The 15,180-nt window shown below is 39.8% G+C and overlaps 1 protein-coding gene across 1 annotated transcript in view; it reads right to left on the bottom strand.

The window, feature by feature from the left end:
• The window catches only part of ITK (IL2 inducible T cell kinase), a 30,725-nt gene extending 20,710 nt beyond the window's left edge, over positions 1-10,015 (bottom strand). Inside the window, exon 1 of the mRNA XM_051793929.1 lies at positions 9,815-10,015. Coding sequence (XP_051649889.1) covers positions 9,815-9,985 — 171 coding nt within the window. The 5' untranslated portion in view covers positions 9,986-10,015. The remainder of the gene's footprint in view (positions 1-9,814) is intronic.
• Positions 10,016-15,180: the final 5,165 nt, after the last annotated feature.

Below are 15,180 nucleotides of genomic sequence, written 5' to 3' on the forward strand. Positions count from 1 at the left end.
TCACTACCAAGGGCTGTCCATGTCTCAGTTTGGCTTTCCTTGCCTGGCACCACTGGTGTTTGCGTTCATCTCTGTCTCCCTGCACCTCATCCCCATCTCCTGCGTGTCCCTTCCTGTGCAATGCCAGCTGCTCCTCCCAGCCCAGCCTGGCACCTCACAGTAGAGAGGAGCACAGTCCCCTCTGCAACCCCACTGGGTCCCCACTGCATATGGAGTCCTTTTTCCCACCACGAGGCACATTCATGAGCCCATTGCTCCCCAGTTATAGCTGGACATTTTCCCTTGGTAGGAGGGTAGGGGAAAACTACTTTATAGATGTGGTGGAGCAAGGTAGGAAATTTCAGTCCTTGGTAAGCTCAACTGCAAAAACTTTTCCATCAATGAAAGCATTTAATTACCTTCTTTGTAGCATCTTTTTTTTTTTTTTTTTTTAAAGAATCTAAGCCAAACTTCATTCTCTGTTTTCACTTATTGTCTTGACTAAAAGGAGCAATAATTAATTGGCAATTAAGTAGATGAAAGGTCTTTGCCTTGGACCTTGGCATGACCTGCTTGTCCTGTGTCACCTGCTCCCTGTCCCTTGGCTCCAGCTGGGCTCAGTGTGCAGCCTGGACAGAGGCAGCAGATGGTTTTCGGGGTTCTTAGTCTATGGACTTGAGGTGGTGAAACCAAACCAGGTTATTTTTTTTTTTTCAGTGCTCAGGAACAGTCCCTCCAGTGCTCAATCCCTCAGGAACAGACAGGGTTAAAAAAAAAAAGCAAAAGATTAGACTTCTGATTGCCACTAGAATAAAGGGTTTGTAAGTGTCAAAAGAACCTTGCATGCACAGTGGAGAATTTTTATAGCAATGGGAGACTGCTGTGCTGCGATAGCAGTGTCTTCAACACCTATGCAGGCACTGGCCTTAAGGGGACTAAAGCACCTCTGCACAGGGAATGCTCCCTAGGTCTCTATCCACAGCTCTCACTAATGACATGGTAACTGCACACAGCAACAACAAATTAACAATAACAATAATATGACTTAACCATGTCACTCTACTGTCCCATGTAGCTTTATCCTGCTGGTTTCTGGGCTGTGGTACAAATGCACTGTGGTGTGATTGAGAGGTCTAAATGGGCTCAGGACGGGGCATGAACTAGTTTCAGGGGGCAGAGGCAATGCAACTGCCCTTGGGCAGTAACTGAGTGAAGGTAGAACTTCACGTATGTATTTTTACTATTTTTTTTTTTTTTCATGAAAATCAACTCCCTTTCTAAAATTTGGAAACACGGTGCTTGGTATCTGCTGCCCTTTGGCTTCACTTCTGCATAGAAAAGTGGATTTACTGAACTTTAGTGCTGTAAATTCAACCTGGAATCTTCACACTTTTTTTTTCTCCTTCATGTATGTTATCGCCTGTCATGAAGACTGTGGAGTCAAGTTACACTGTCAGCCGTGCCTATGTAACCCCAATGCTTTTAAGACCAGAAACACCTGCACTGTTGATATACAGGCAGCAACAGGACAGAAAAAAACCAAGCAAAACAGAAATCCTTTCCACTCAGCTGATTAGGGCTGAGTGAACAGAAGTGAAAACAAGAGAGCGCTCTTGAGTTCCCAGCGCCCAGAGCTGTGGATGAAATGCCCACGGGGTGCACCTCTAAAGTAACAAAGCAACAATGTAATGATGTTGCTATTAAGAGCACAGTAACTTATTTTAAATATCCCCCTCAGCTCTGAAGAGCAAAGGGACAGTCACTGCTGGGAATTGGAGTGGGCTGCTCCTGTCTTAGCACATGTTCTCGGACAGCACCTGAGAACAACGAACTCAGGGTGACATAAAAACCCAGCAAATCCCAACGTAAAAATACTCGTCTTCAGAATAATTCAGGGTGATTTCAAAATGATTTATAAAAAAAGAAAAGTTGAAGAGTCTCTGAGAAAGCTATCTCTCAGCTTAAAAAGGCTAAATAAGTTCAAATTATTCCCTATCAGCTTCCAGGAAAACATTTGAGCCTATTTTTGTAGTTTTACTCTAAAGGGCAGGTACTGACCACTCCTGGAGACAGGTCACTTGGCTTATGGACCTCTGATACAGTCTACAGGCACACTTTTATACTCTCATGTACTTAAATTAAACTCTAATAATAATATAGGAACACATATCCATTGCTTGCTGTGATTTCTCTCCACATAACTCCGTAAGAAAATGTTTACCCCAGACATAAAGTGTCAAAGTTCTACTTGAGCTATTAAAATATCATTTTATGGACAATACGAGTACAGGGCTTCAAGGCAAAGGGCACCATCACAGGTGTAACCACTGGTATGAAAAAAGGAGCCAATGAGCAGAGCACTTCAACAGGCCTGTCTGTCTCTCTGCAGACAGATGAAGATCCACGTGAAGTTGAACTGGTGTGAAGGTGTAACACCTTCCAATGGCAGAGAGCTCAGCTGGCACAGGCAACTTCATCTTAAATCAGTGACATCTTCCTGCCTTTCAGAGAGTTTTCTTCAGGCCTTGATGAGCTTCTGAGGTAATTTGGAAAAACAATTTCTTGATGTGCTGACAGTCCAAATTCTGCTTATGGCTCTGCTATTGCAGGGCCTCCAGACACTACGGGTGTCTCACAGCCCTCTGTTGGACCTCAGAAAACAATGGAGAATGACAGAGAAAATAGTAACCAAAAGCTTATGAGATATCACTGGAACAAGATGGAATTATTTTTAATGGTAATTCTCCTGCTAATGTATTTTTCCACTGATTAAAAGACTTCTGCTTGAACTTGAACCTCCTTGAACACTGTGTTGATACAATTACTTTCTATCTTTCTATCTTTCTTATCATATTCTGTATCTATACACTGTGGTATGTCCTGTTTTTCTCATAAATAGGGTATTAAGAACTGTTGATTGGTGGATTCTTAGCAACTTTGCCTGGTCACTAGCATCATTCAGTATTTTGGGAGTTTTCTCATTAGGAACACTGATAGTTTGAGGTTTTATGGGAAATAAAACAATTTAAACAATTTTTAAATTAAACTTGAAAACTAAATTGAGCAAATTGAATTTTAAAAGAAAGGTGTAAGGGATTTTGCATTTCCTGCCATGCTAAGTGCCCCAAAGGAAAACTGGAAAGAGGGGATAATTGATAATATTAGAATTTTCTGTAGATCTCAAGCTGTTGTGTTATATTTTAATACCTCCAATATAGTTCATCATATTTGATATTTAAATCTCTAAATGTATCTGCTTGTCTTAGCTCTCCATCATGAATATTTTGTCCTTCAACTTGAATTAAAAGAATAAATAAATTTGTTTTCTTGCCATTTTCACATCTAAGGAACATGAAGGTGTTTTAGAGGAAGCCATGCCCTGGATGCAGAGTGCTCTGAATTGACTTAAATAACAAAGCCATCTGCAATTTGTACTTAAGATGCCTCCATTCAGTTGGGCATTAGAGATGGAGAAGCACATGTAGGAATCTGGGGAAGCAGCTGAAGGGCTGTGAGCTGAAAACAGGAGACATGCAGGGAAAATCGAAACAACAGCCTTTCTGCAAGGTTTGTATGGTACAAAGTGTGCATTTTCACAGGGTGTGAGTATTTAAGGTTTAAGTAAAGAAATCTGGAGAAAAAACATGCTTGGCCATAAGGGTATTTTTCTCTTGGCCCATCACAGGCCTTCACACATCATTATTTTCACTGAACTCCCACTTTGAGATCGGACAAAGCTCATTCCAGTTCAAATTGCCTCAGGTCTCATCCGAGATGGTTATCAGGGTGCACATCCCTACTATCAGCACAAGTGGTTTGACAGGAAAATCAATGTCATCAAGAAACAGAAGGGGAAAAATGGGAATATTCTTGGCTTTCAAATGAGCTTTCTAATATGATGGAAATAAGTCTTTTATGTTACATAAAAGCACATGGAACTACTATTGAATACTGTATTAGTTTCTTCAAAGCTATTCTTGACTCCAGCAAAGACTGGGAGGAGTGGACTGCAGTGAATGAGAGATTCAGTGAAAGAAAGGAAGTTAAATTAACTATATGACAGGACTTTTTAATTAAAAATAGTATAAGCTTTAAGGTTAAAATTAAAAATCAGTCAGAAAGGATGAAAGAGTATAAAGCAATGGGCAGGCATTGCAATAATATAAGTTATAATGTTGATTGCAATTTAAAGCAAAATCAAAGGCACTGGAAGCAAAAAATGACCACAATAGAAAAATCTAATAAAAAGTAACTATTGGGAAACCACATATTTATTGTCATATATTCAAATTAGAAGTAATTTCTTCCTTCCTAAAGATATAAAAGAAAACACAGGTTGAAGATTTTGTTGTTGTTCTCCAACAGAAGAAAGATTTGAGCTTTGTAGCTTAAATAAAATGGAAGTATCTGACATTTGCTGTGAAAACATCTCTCAGAAGCAATTTTAAAAAAAAATTCTTCAAAAATTAAAGGACAATAAATACATAGACAAAGATCTAGTAGGAGCAGAACTGGACAAAAAGAAAACCGTTAAAATCATATTCTGAAAGATAAAATTAGTTATTCCAGCAAGAAGGAGATGTTTTTATTACCAGACTTTAACATACATTTGTAGAGTTAAAAAGGCCATAGACACCAGACAGACAACCTGCACTTTGCTTATGGCAATCCTGTCTAGACATTATCACCACCCTGGGTCGTGCTGCAGCGGTGAACGAGAACCGCAATAGATGGGAAATATCCAGAAAAGCACTTGATAGGATGCATGGGAACAGGTTGCCAAAGGATGTGAAATCTCTGTCCTTGGCTTTGAAGCAGTGGCCAGTCAACATTACAGCCACCTTGTTCTGGTGTTGGCGACAGTCCTGCTCTGAGTGTTGACCTCATCCTGGCCCGGAGCAAGAAATCCAACTAAATCAATTTAAGAAGAGCTCTTCAACCAGTATTACCAAGATTCTGTGATTTCACAATAGAAATGAGGCTGATTGTGATAAACAATATCAACTTTATCCTCCCTCAGCACCAACAGTACCATTTGGGTTATTAAAAAATTAATTTTAAATTTACAGATATTTACTAGAAGATTCTGTTAGGATTCATTAGACACATGTTTGTACCTTGTCTCCTTCTTATTTAGAGTTGTATTGACTTTATTACATAAAAATTCATTGCATGCAGATGCCAAGCCTGACTTCTTTGTGGATGATATGTCTATTGTTAATAAATTAGCTGGAGATACGCATCAGAAGACAAATGGTATTGCAAAATCTGGCAATCAAACAGTACTAGCTAATAAACACATGACAAGTTATGAAGAATGATGTATTTAGTCAGATGTATTTATTTGGAAGGTAGTCTTTTAAACCGTAATTAAATTCACTTTAGATGAGGATTGTAGCTTCGTGACTGCTCAGGTATTCCGAATACACAAGGCAGTGAGAAACGGTATGAATGGCCACTCTAACAAGAAGACCAGAATGGAAATCTTCAGAAGAAAAGTTTTAGTCTGTTTACATTAGAGTCTTAAGGAAAAAAACCAAGTCTTTCCAGGGCAGGATGGACAGGTTGGATTCTGTGTAGAATAATCAATGTAATAGGGACAGCTGGACCAAGGAATAACGAGGGGCTTTTCTTCCCGTGGGTGGCTGGACTGCTGCAAGCAACCAGAGGTGTAGATAATGCAACAGAGGAATTTTTGGGATGCTGATAAAAGGCTTACCAGCCAAGTTTATTCGTTTGTTCTCCTGGAAAAGAGAGAGCAAATTTCAAGGCACACTAAAGTGACGTCTTTATATCTGAGTATCAAAGATGTGAATGAAAGAGCCCAGGACAAGGCTGACTCATGCTATATGACCTCCTGAGCATCTGACCACTGTAGAAGAATAGTGCTGATGTAAATAAAAAGAGAACTTGGTCTTTTCTGTGGGGACCTTTCATTGCTGCCTTTAAAAGTTGGACTAATAATAATCCACAAGTGCATGAAGATATAAAACTTAAAAATATTTATGTCCCTGACTTTTCCAGGTGTTAGGTGAAATTTTCCCAGTCCTGAAATGCTCCTCAGAATGCCTGTATGTGGCAAGATGCCCATTTTTGAAGAGGAAAAACTGTGGTGTAGGGACATGGAGCACTTCTCCAGAGTTGATGCAGACAGACCCAAGCACTCTGCCGGTCTGAGCTGTGCCAAGATGAGCAGCTCTGATGCAGAGATCATGTAATGGCAGAGTACTGGTGTGGTACCAGCCCAGCAGGCAGTGGCCTATTCACTGAATGTGGCATCAGCCTCAGACATCTATGCCACTTTTAGACTTCAGCCAGCTTGAAACACAGGGAGAGATGCTGATTACTGACTGTCTCATGTGACATGCTGAACACTATGGAAGAACCTCTATTTAGTGTCTGAAATACTAAACTACCTCCCTTCACTCTCCTGTCTGCTATCCTGAAGAGTTTACCAAACAGCACAGGCTGTTGGGTGAATGGGATACAGGGAACTCAGGAGCTTAAGTGCTTTTGCTAAGTCTAAGTAAGGACACTGGAATTCTGTCCTAGACAACTTTCCAAAGGGATTGACTTCTCTGCTTCTTTTGCAGTATGGCAAGTGTACCAGGACCTCAAGAGTGTCAGTGTCTGCATTATCCATTATTCTAGTGAGGATCAAACTCATTGGAATAGTTAAAATTATTAGTCCCATGTGCTGGTTTACTCATATGAACAGTAGCTATAAAACCAGGCCCTGGAAACAAATAATTTTTGCCTTTGGAATTGATTTGCATGCTATAATAGAGGCAGTTCTGATGAATTTTAGTAGAGGCGGGGGCTGAATACATGTGCCTGTTATCAGGGCTTTGCTTTATGTTAAGACAGCCCTGCATTGTGCAGTGCATAATGAATTCCAGAAAACACAGCTTCTTATTGTTGTCAGTTATTGGGGGCTCATTCTCCTAATGAGACATGTAAATATCTTTCATTAATGTTAAGGGTGACTGTGTGCTTGGCCCCTGAGGAGAACAGTGCTCTCTGTCAGCTACAGCAGAAAGATGAAAATTACAACAAAAATGCCATTATAATTATTGCAAAAATTTGCCTTTATGACATCAGTAGCCTTGACAGCTTTTGGTATCATTTGCAGAATTATCCCTCTACCCTTTTGGCCTGTTTACTTCCTTGTTTTGGACTGCTACGATAAACTCTTAAATGTCTTTTTATACCCACAATTTCAAAATGCAGAGGAAGGGACTGTTTGCTAAACCCTGTTAAATATAGGCACAACATGTAAACCTGGGCTTAATGCATAAGCATATGCTGTACTTTAGGTCACCCAACTGAAATCAATGGGACTTCTCAAACTGTTAAGCAGTTCAGTACTTGTTTTACCTGACCTTTTGATCAGGGATTGGAGAGGTGGGTACTGTATAGTATTGAACTTTGAGTACAGTAATCCACTGGACAGGCTGGTAAGGGGTTCTTAAAGAAACTCATTGAGAACTCTCAGAGCAAACATCCACAGAGATTTGCCTTGAAAAATACATACGTTAAAAGCCCAGACACCTGCTGGCCCCATCAGTCCACATGCTTGAGGATCCTCTCCATCACTGCAGCTGACAGTTTGCTGACAGAGAACAGTGATGTCCCTACTGCTCTGCCTAAACCTCCAGAGCAGAGGACCATACACAAGCTGCCTGCTGGCAATGGTGGCAGCCTGTGCTGACCTCTGCCAGCCCCATAAATCATCTGAGAGTCCCCGTGGAGCAGAGCCAAACCTGTGCCAGGGCCTGCACCTGAATACGAGCACTACAGGTCATTGATTTGAACACCTGTACATGGGCCCTGGCCCTGGTACACTCCTGGGGATGGGCACAGCCCATGTGCTGGGCAGGGCTGATCTGAATCTTCCTGGCACTAGCAGTGACCTCAAGTGCTGTGGGTTCACGCCGTTCTCAGCACAAAATAAGATGGTGCTTTCACAGGCTACCCTAAGCTTTCCTCTCCAGAACAGCAATGACCTGACCACACAGGGGTCTGATTGGGATGGTCTAATTTTAGGGAAGACTACTGAAGAGGCTAAGGATCAGTTCTGCGATTATTTCATAGGACAAATTCTTTTCTCCCTATTTCATGTGAAGTTCTATTCATGTAACAAGCTGATTTTGAAAGTTTGTGTCAGAAAAAAATTAGCATTTAATGCAAAATCAGCCCTGTGATTACAAATAGACCCACCATCCCTTAAATGTGCATGAGGTTCTAAAGTTACATGTGTGTTTACATACACATGTCCACACATGTATAATATGTGCATGTTTAAAATACATAATATATAACATAAAGTGGATAATACACCAAACTCTCATCTCACCTAGCTGACCTTTTGAAAGACTGGAAGGGAGAATTTCCAGAGACACTCATATAGTGTGTGAAATCTGTGCCCCACAGAGTCAGATTTTCCAAACTATTTCAGTGCCTAAAGATGCTGACAGACACCTACTGTGACTCCACAAAAGTATCTAGGCAGAGTGTATGGTGAATTCATCTCAAGTCCACCAAGAATCAGAAAGCACCAAAGAAAACCAGTTATGAAGATTTCTCTAAATACCAACAGCAGAATCACCTAGATGCTTTTCAGAATTTAACCCAGAATAATTAAGTGTAATATTTATAATGGAATTTTAAATCTTAAAAAAAAAAGACATTTGAAAAATAGTTTGGAGAGTGGACAAAGATAGTCTCAAACCATATATAGTCACAGTATGCAGCAATGAATAGTGTCCTACATAAAATGGAGGTAAGAGAAACACAGACTATAAAATAAGAGCAAGAAAAACATTTCACTGGGCTATTTGAGGGAAACAGTGTACAGGTAAAAATGGCTGTTAACCTTTAAAGCTGGTATCCAACCCCAACTAGGTTATGATAAAATATGAGGGCACATCATACTTTTTATTGAGTTCTGTTTTTACTTAATTTTCTGCAACTGAGCAAGATTAGATGGTTTGAAGTTGCCAGTGCTGGATCCAAGGCAGAACAGTCCCCAGTTCTGCTCTGCCCTACAGTAACAGTTCCTAAACAGAGTGGATTAACAGCATGTTCAGTGACTGTTGGAAAACAAGCGATATTATTTACAATCGTAACAAGGCTCAGTAAACATCCAGCTAAATAGAAGAAGGAAATAATTCCCACTTAACCAGAACACTTAGCACAATGGGGTGCACAGACTGACTTCTAATTTTCTTTGTATTTAGCAAATCAGGGAAATGCAAACTTGAGGAAACAAACTCTGAGCGTGGATCTCATCATTACAGCCTTTCCAAAGCTAACTCCAAAGACTAGACATGTTGCACGTGGCAGCTGAATTTATTTTAAAATGTAAGACTTGCCTCCTACCAGCCATTAGTCTGATGCCCTGAAGAAAATAATGAGACTGAAGATCTGCGGATGACTTTTTTCACAGATGCAATCAGGGCACACTTGTGACCTTCTCATTACACCTCTCCAGGTCATCCCTGTTCCCATGAGAACTGCCAGGCACAGGCTCATGCAGCTCTTACACACATTGGTAATAACAGCCCATATAAATTCCTAAAACAAAACTAGATCCTTTCTATAAAACAGCAAAGTAGTCTTATTCCTCCAAGCACACCAAATACCGACTGATCAGAAGCTCTAAATGACCCATTTGATCACTTTGCAATTTTCACTGTATGGTGCTGTAGCAAGGACCAGGAAAGTTAATAAAATCTGAGAGAGGATCATCCTTCCCCCCATTACCACCCTTCCCTTCCTTTAACAAATTTCATCCTTCCCTCCATTACTCTGAGAGAGAAAATGAGGGACATACCCCGTGGCGCTGTTCGTAGTAAGCCAGCTTGGATTTGGTTAAGACAAAGAAGCGCACTTTGAAGTTGGAGGGTGAAGTCCTTCTCTTCTGCTGGGATTTTTTGATCAGCAGCTCCTCCAGGAGCACACAGTTATTCATGGCTGAGCCAAGAATGTTTGTCTCCCAGGACATGAGAAGTCTACCCTGTGTGCCTGTCTAAGAAAGAAACACAAGAAGGAAGACAGTTAATTAAAAAAAAAAAAAAGTTGTTCAAAAGGCAGCGTAGGTGCTTTGAGCTTTATCTTCCCATCTACAGCAAAGCTTCCTTTCTGCCAGACCATAACCACATCCTCTATGAAGTCATAAAAGCAGCACAGTTGAGATATACCCTAGGGTAAATGTTGTGGAAAAAATAACACTTGATGGACATTCAGAAGGTGTGAATCAATGATTAAGGATTAATTAAAGGGGTGTGGCATGATTAAGCATCTGTCTCCTACTTGCTTATCTAGTAAATACAGTTATAAATGCACACACCAAACACGTATGTATGGGATGAGTGTCCTCACTGTCCTCTTAGAAGTAGGTCATGCATCCATATTTATTTTGTGAAGGAATGATACCGTCCCATTTGCAGTATTTAACAGTTACCTGTGAGCCACAGAGATTTCATACAATGGATTTTGAGGAAGTTCTCCATATGATGATTTAGCTGACAAGGTGGTCTTTGGTCAAAGGTTGGACTTGATGATCTTGGAGGTGCTTTCCAACCTTAATATTTCTATGATTCTGTGATAACATGAAAGTTCCTACTATGCAAGCAAAGAAATTATATCCAAGGAGATACTCAGAATCATAGAATATGCTTGTATAAGCAATAACTTGTATAAGGAATAACTTTATAAGGAATGTTAAATATATAATAGATATTTAAACTGAAGACAAACAGGTATAATAACCGATAATTGATTAATTATCATTGATTACTCTTTACTGATTACTGACTGATTCAGGTGCAGTCTGATGAGACTGTGGCTGGATGCTGCAGGAGGGAGAGGCACAACGTGCCCTCTGTGGATGGTATCAAGACCATGTCATCAGCAGTGAAGTGAGCTCAAACATCCAACCAAATCCAACTAGTTTCCTCAGGCCTCCAGGGTACCACTCAGGGCAGTTTGCACCAGGCTAAATATAAAATTATAATAAAATTAGTATGCATCTAATGCAGTCAGTACAACAGCACTGTTGTATTTTAAAGCAAGTGCAATCCATTTTTCTCTTCTCTTTCATTCTTAGTATTTTGTATATTTTTTTATTATTGATGTATATTTATTATTGATGTATAACTCAGCCAGTGCTGAGTTTTGGCTCTATTTTGATGTCGTACCAGAACATAAGGAGGCAGCTCCCTATTGCTGCTTTTTATAGCTGTTTGCAAGTTCAAAAGAAAATATTTCATTATTTTAAACAGAACTTATGAGGAAAAAATTCTGAACAAATATCAGAATTGCAAAAAACCCCAAAGACTTAGATTTTATAGCGCAGTTCATAGACAGACTTGGAAACAATATTCTCAATAGAATATATTATTTATTTCTCAAAAAAAAAGAAGTGGCATATCCCTTCCTTTCTGTTTCATGATATGTTCTTTAGGCAGTATGTTCCAGGGATCATCAAACTTTCCCTACCAATTTTGTTCAATGTTAACTAAGAAACTCCATTTTCCATAAAAATGCAATTTAAATAAAACACTCGATGTACAGATTTGTAAGAGAATTTGCTTAAGACAATGCAGTACCATGGGACAGAAACAAGGACAAACAGAAGCTGTTGTGCAGCTGATGCCTATATAAATACAGATAGTCTTGGTAGTCTTGCTGAAGATAAAATGCAGTGTATACTGAAACATTTGTCATGCAGAATTCTGTTAAAGCGAGGCTTTGTTTCTCGGCAGAGTGACTGAGTACCAAGGAACTCTTGTGGTGAGATGACACAAGTCTGTGATCTCCTGAAAAACCGTCACTGGTGTCAAGGGGAATTTCATACCTATTTGTAGACTAGGATCAATGCCCAGGCCAAATTTCCCAATTCTTCTACAAACCCATTTGCCTCATGCAGTACACATGTATGAAAAATGGAGAGTTTGATGAGAGTTTTCAAAATTTAGCCCTGTGTTAGCAGTAGCTGGATAAATTCCAGACCTTGAACCTCCAAAATATAGGACCACTTTTGCGTGCGCATAACTTCCCATATGCTTGAGAATTCGCTGATTTAAATTATGCTCAGAGATCCTTTCTCCTAATTAATAAACCAAAACATGCACAGGGACAAACTGTATGGATTCACTGTGCAACAATGAATTTTCCCCCAAAAAGGCTGTTGATCTTGATCAACAAGCATTTTACTTGATTTGTGTCAATACAGATGCATTTATAATGACAGTTTGTAATGGCATTGCATTTTTAGCTAATAACACTTATTTAGGACTATGTTATTTTTTCTAGTCTCTTCTTCACACTTACTGTAGTGTGTTAAGGACTTTATGAAAAGTCTTTGTAGCTTGGCCAAGGGGGGTTGCAGTCTGCTGGCAGAGATGCACATGTTGTCTTATCAGAAAATTGAGTATAAATAGAAATACAAGGGTATGACATTGCAGCTCTGCAGAAAAAGCGAGGAGTACAGGATAGCAGAGAGGTGAGACATCAGCGCTCTGAGGGGAGCGAGGCTGCTGGAGATGGGAGGATGTGGGGGGAGAAGGGGTTGAGCAAGGGTGGTGAGTAGTGGGGGGAGAGCTAAGAAATTCTTTGAACATAGTGACTGGCAGCTTGATTTCTTCATGAGATAAGAGATGAGTTCTCAGAGGGGCATGAAGAGGGGAGCGATTTGATCAAATACACAGATAAGGGGCTTGGCAACTGCACCTCATTTGGCGTAAACAGGGTGATGCACCACAGCAGGTCTGACGGGAAGGTACTGCGAGGGGCAAGGTAAAAGAGAGAGAAACAAGGAGCAACTGAGAATACAGATTTGATACAACACATGCAGATGGAAGAAAATAATCCCAGATTGTGGCCCATAGTGATAGAGAATGTCGTAGCTGTGTTAGAACCAGCAGGATTTAGCAGGCTAGATTGGCCATTTGGAGTTTTCCACGTTGAGCTCAAACTGATGGTGGGCCAGCTAAGATATTAAGCAGGGAAAAAAAGTAAAAATGAGCAAGAGGAAGGAAACAAGACAACACAGCCAGATTTGGGTGCCATTGATATAAACATGGGAGCTGGTTTCAGTGGGAGCTGCTAACTAGCTCTGTTTTGCAATACCTCTATCAGCTGATAACTCTTCATTGTTGAGCTGAGGAGAAAGGTAAGGGCTGACATATTTTTGTATCCAATCTTGCTACGGATCTACTCCTTCATTTTTCTTTTTTCACTTTAAATCCAAGCCCCACGTGTAGCAAACACAGAAATAGTTGAGTGTTACAAGCCAAAACCAGAGTATGAATGCTATGTTTAAAGGATGTATAGCCAGGTTAACATGTATAAACTAAAATCATATGGTCTAAGAATTGTATTTGTATTTAATTATACATTTAGGAGAGAGTAACCTGATTATGTATATTTGAATTTAATTTCAAAGATCATGGTTTCCTGACTAATTTTTAAATAAAATTGTTTTAAATAAATTATTTCTTTCAAAACATGAACTGTAGACAAAAATAATTTTTCATTATCCATCTGGGTGACTAACAGGTTATAACCCTTTTAAAGAAAGCCTCAGACATTTAAGGGGTTCAGGACCTTTCTACAGTAGAGTAGGATGTAGGTATATATGTCCATATTTATTTAAATAGAAATACAACACTTGTCTAGGACCAAGTGGTCTGCAGAGCTGGAATATGTGAGGATATTTGCAGAGCTCTACACACAAAGTACAGAGTCTTCCTCAAAGGGCTCTCCTCAGGAGAGCTGAAATATCCCATTAACACAAGTATCTCATTTCTGGAAGCTGACACTGTATTATGGTACAGTTTTACACCAAATATATGAGCACGCTCCTTTGAAGACTTCTGGCACCACTATATATTTGCATGGTACAGAAATTATGTATCCTTAATAGAAAATACTTAAATATAACTGTCCTAAATATCTTAGAACCACTGCAAGACTATCCTTCAAGGGATGATGAATTTTTTAGGTATCCTACATATTCTCTGCTTAAGTGCTTTTATAAAGCCTGCTACCATGTATCCTTTGACACTTTTTCATCCATATTCAGGAAAATCTGAAATACTTTAAATGATTCAGATTTAAGTTTGAGCTGCTGTGTGCTCTAAATACTCCTCTGTGTTGGGTAAGTTGAGGTTACAGATAAAGTTATTCTTATCAACTGTGGCCTCAGTGGACTCCTTTTTTTTCTTTTAATCACCTTTGTTCATTCCTTGCTACCTCCTGCAAACTGCTCTATTTCTGCTTTAAAAAATGTTATTTTAGGGATTGGATTTTTTGTAGGGGATTTACCCAGATTATGCAGTTCACACTTTGATTACTGCCGACTGCGAAAATCTCCCCACCCGCACATCCTGCTCTGATACCAATGCTTATGTCCTGAAGGCGGCAGAGAAATGTATCAAGTTAAATATAGATTATTTTTGTTTTTGTAAAAAAAAAAAAAAACAGTCCACAAGGCTGCAACTCTCTCTTCACTCTCATAAATTGACCTATATACTTCTATCATGTGTAATATTTAGGTAAGTTTTACTGCCTGGGTGCCAGCTCTTCCTTTACACCAGCTGCTCAGTATGATGATTATTACTCCACTTCTAAACTTCCATAATTCCACCCATTTTGCTACTTAGCTTAGAGCATGAGAAACTCTTATTTAGGTTACTCAACTGTCTTGCTGCTTTGGCAGTTCATTATCACCCCAATAAACATGTCTCCAGTAGACCCAAAGAACAATACAGAAAGCTGCAGAAAAAGGGAAGAATTAGCCTGGTCTTTCTGAGCCAGATGCATCCAGCTTTCTCCTAGGTCTCACAATTGCACCTTTGAATCTGCTCACACTGCTTGTCCCAGTGACCAAGGGAGTTGCTCTTGTAGAACCAGAGCAAGATTCTCCTGTGAACTGTCTGGGACGCCTGGGAAAGCAGATGCCTTGTTCTGAGCATTGCTAGGAGGATGTAGTGAATTATCCATCATTTGAATGCCTGAAGTGAATCACTCCCAGACTTACTGATGTTGGCAGTAACATTGACAACATGCTTTATACTGGAGAACTTGCACAGGGTTAGGACAGGCTCTTCTGTGATGAAGGGACAATTAATTCTGTCCTCAGCTGTTCTCTTAGGGAAAAATGCAGAAAGGGAAACCTTTGGTTGTACCCAAACT

Source organism: Manacus candei, unplaced genomic scaffold, assembly GCF_025592945.1.
Source record: "Manacus candei isolate 608988 ecotype Guabito, Panama unplaced genomic scaffold, ASM2559294v1 h1tg000037l, whole genome shotgun sequence".
In the NCBI taxonomy this organism is placed as follows: domain Eukaryota; kingdom Metazoa; phylum Chordata; class Aves; order Passeriformes; family Pipridae; genus Manacus; species Manacus candei.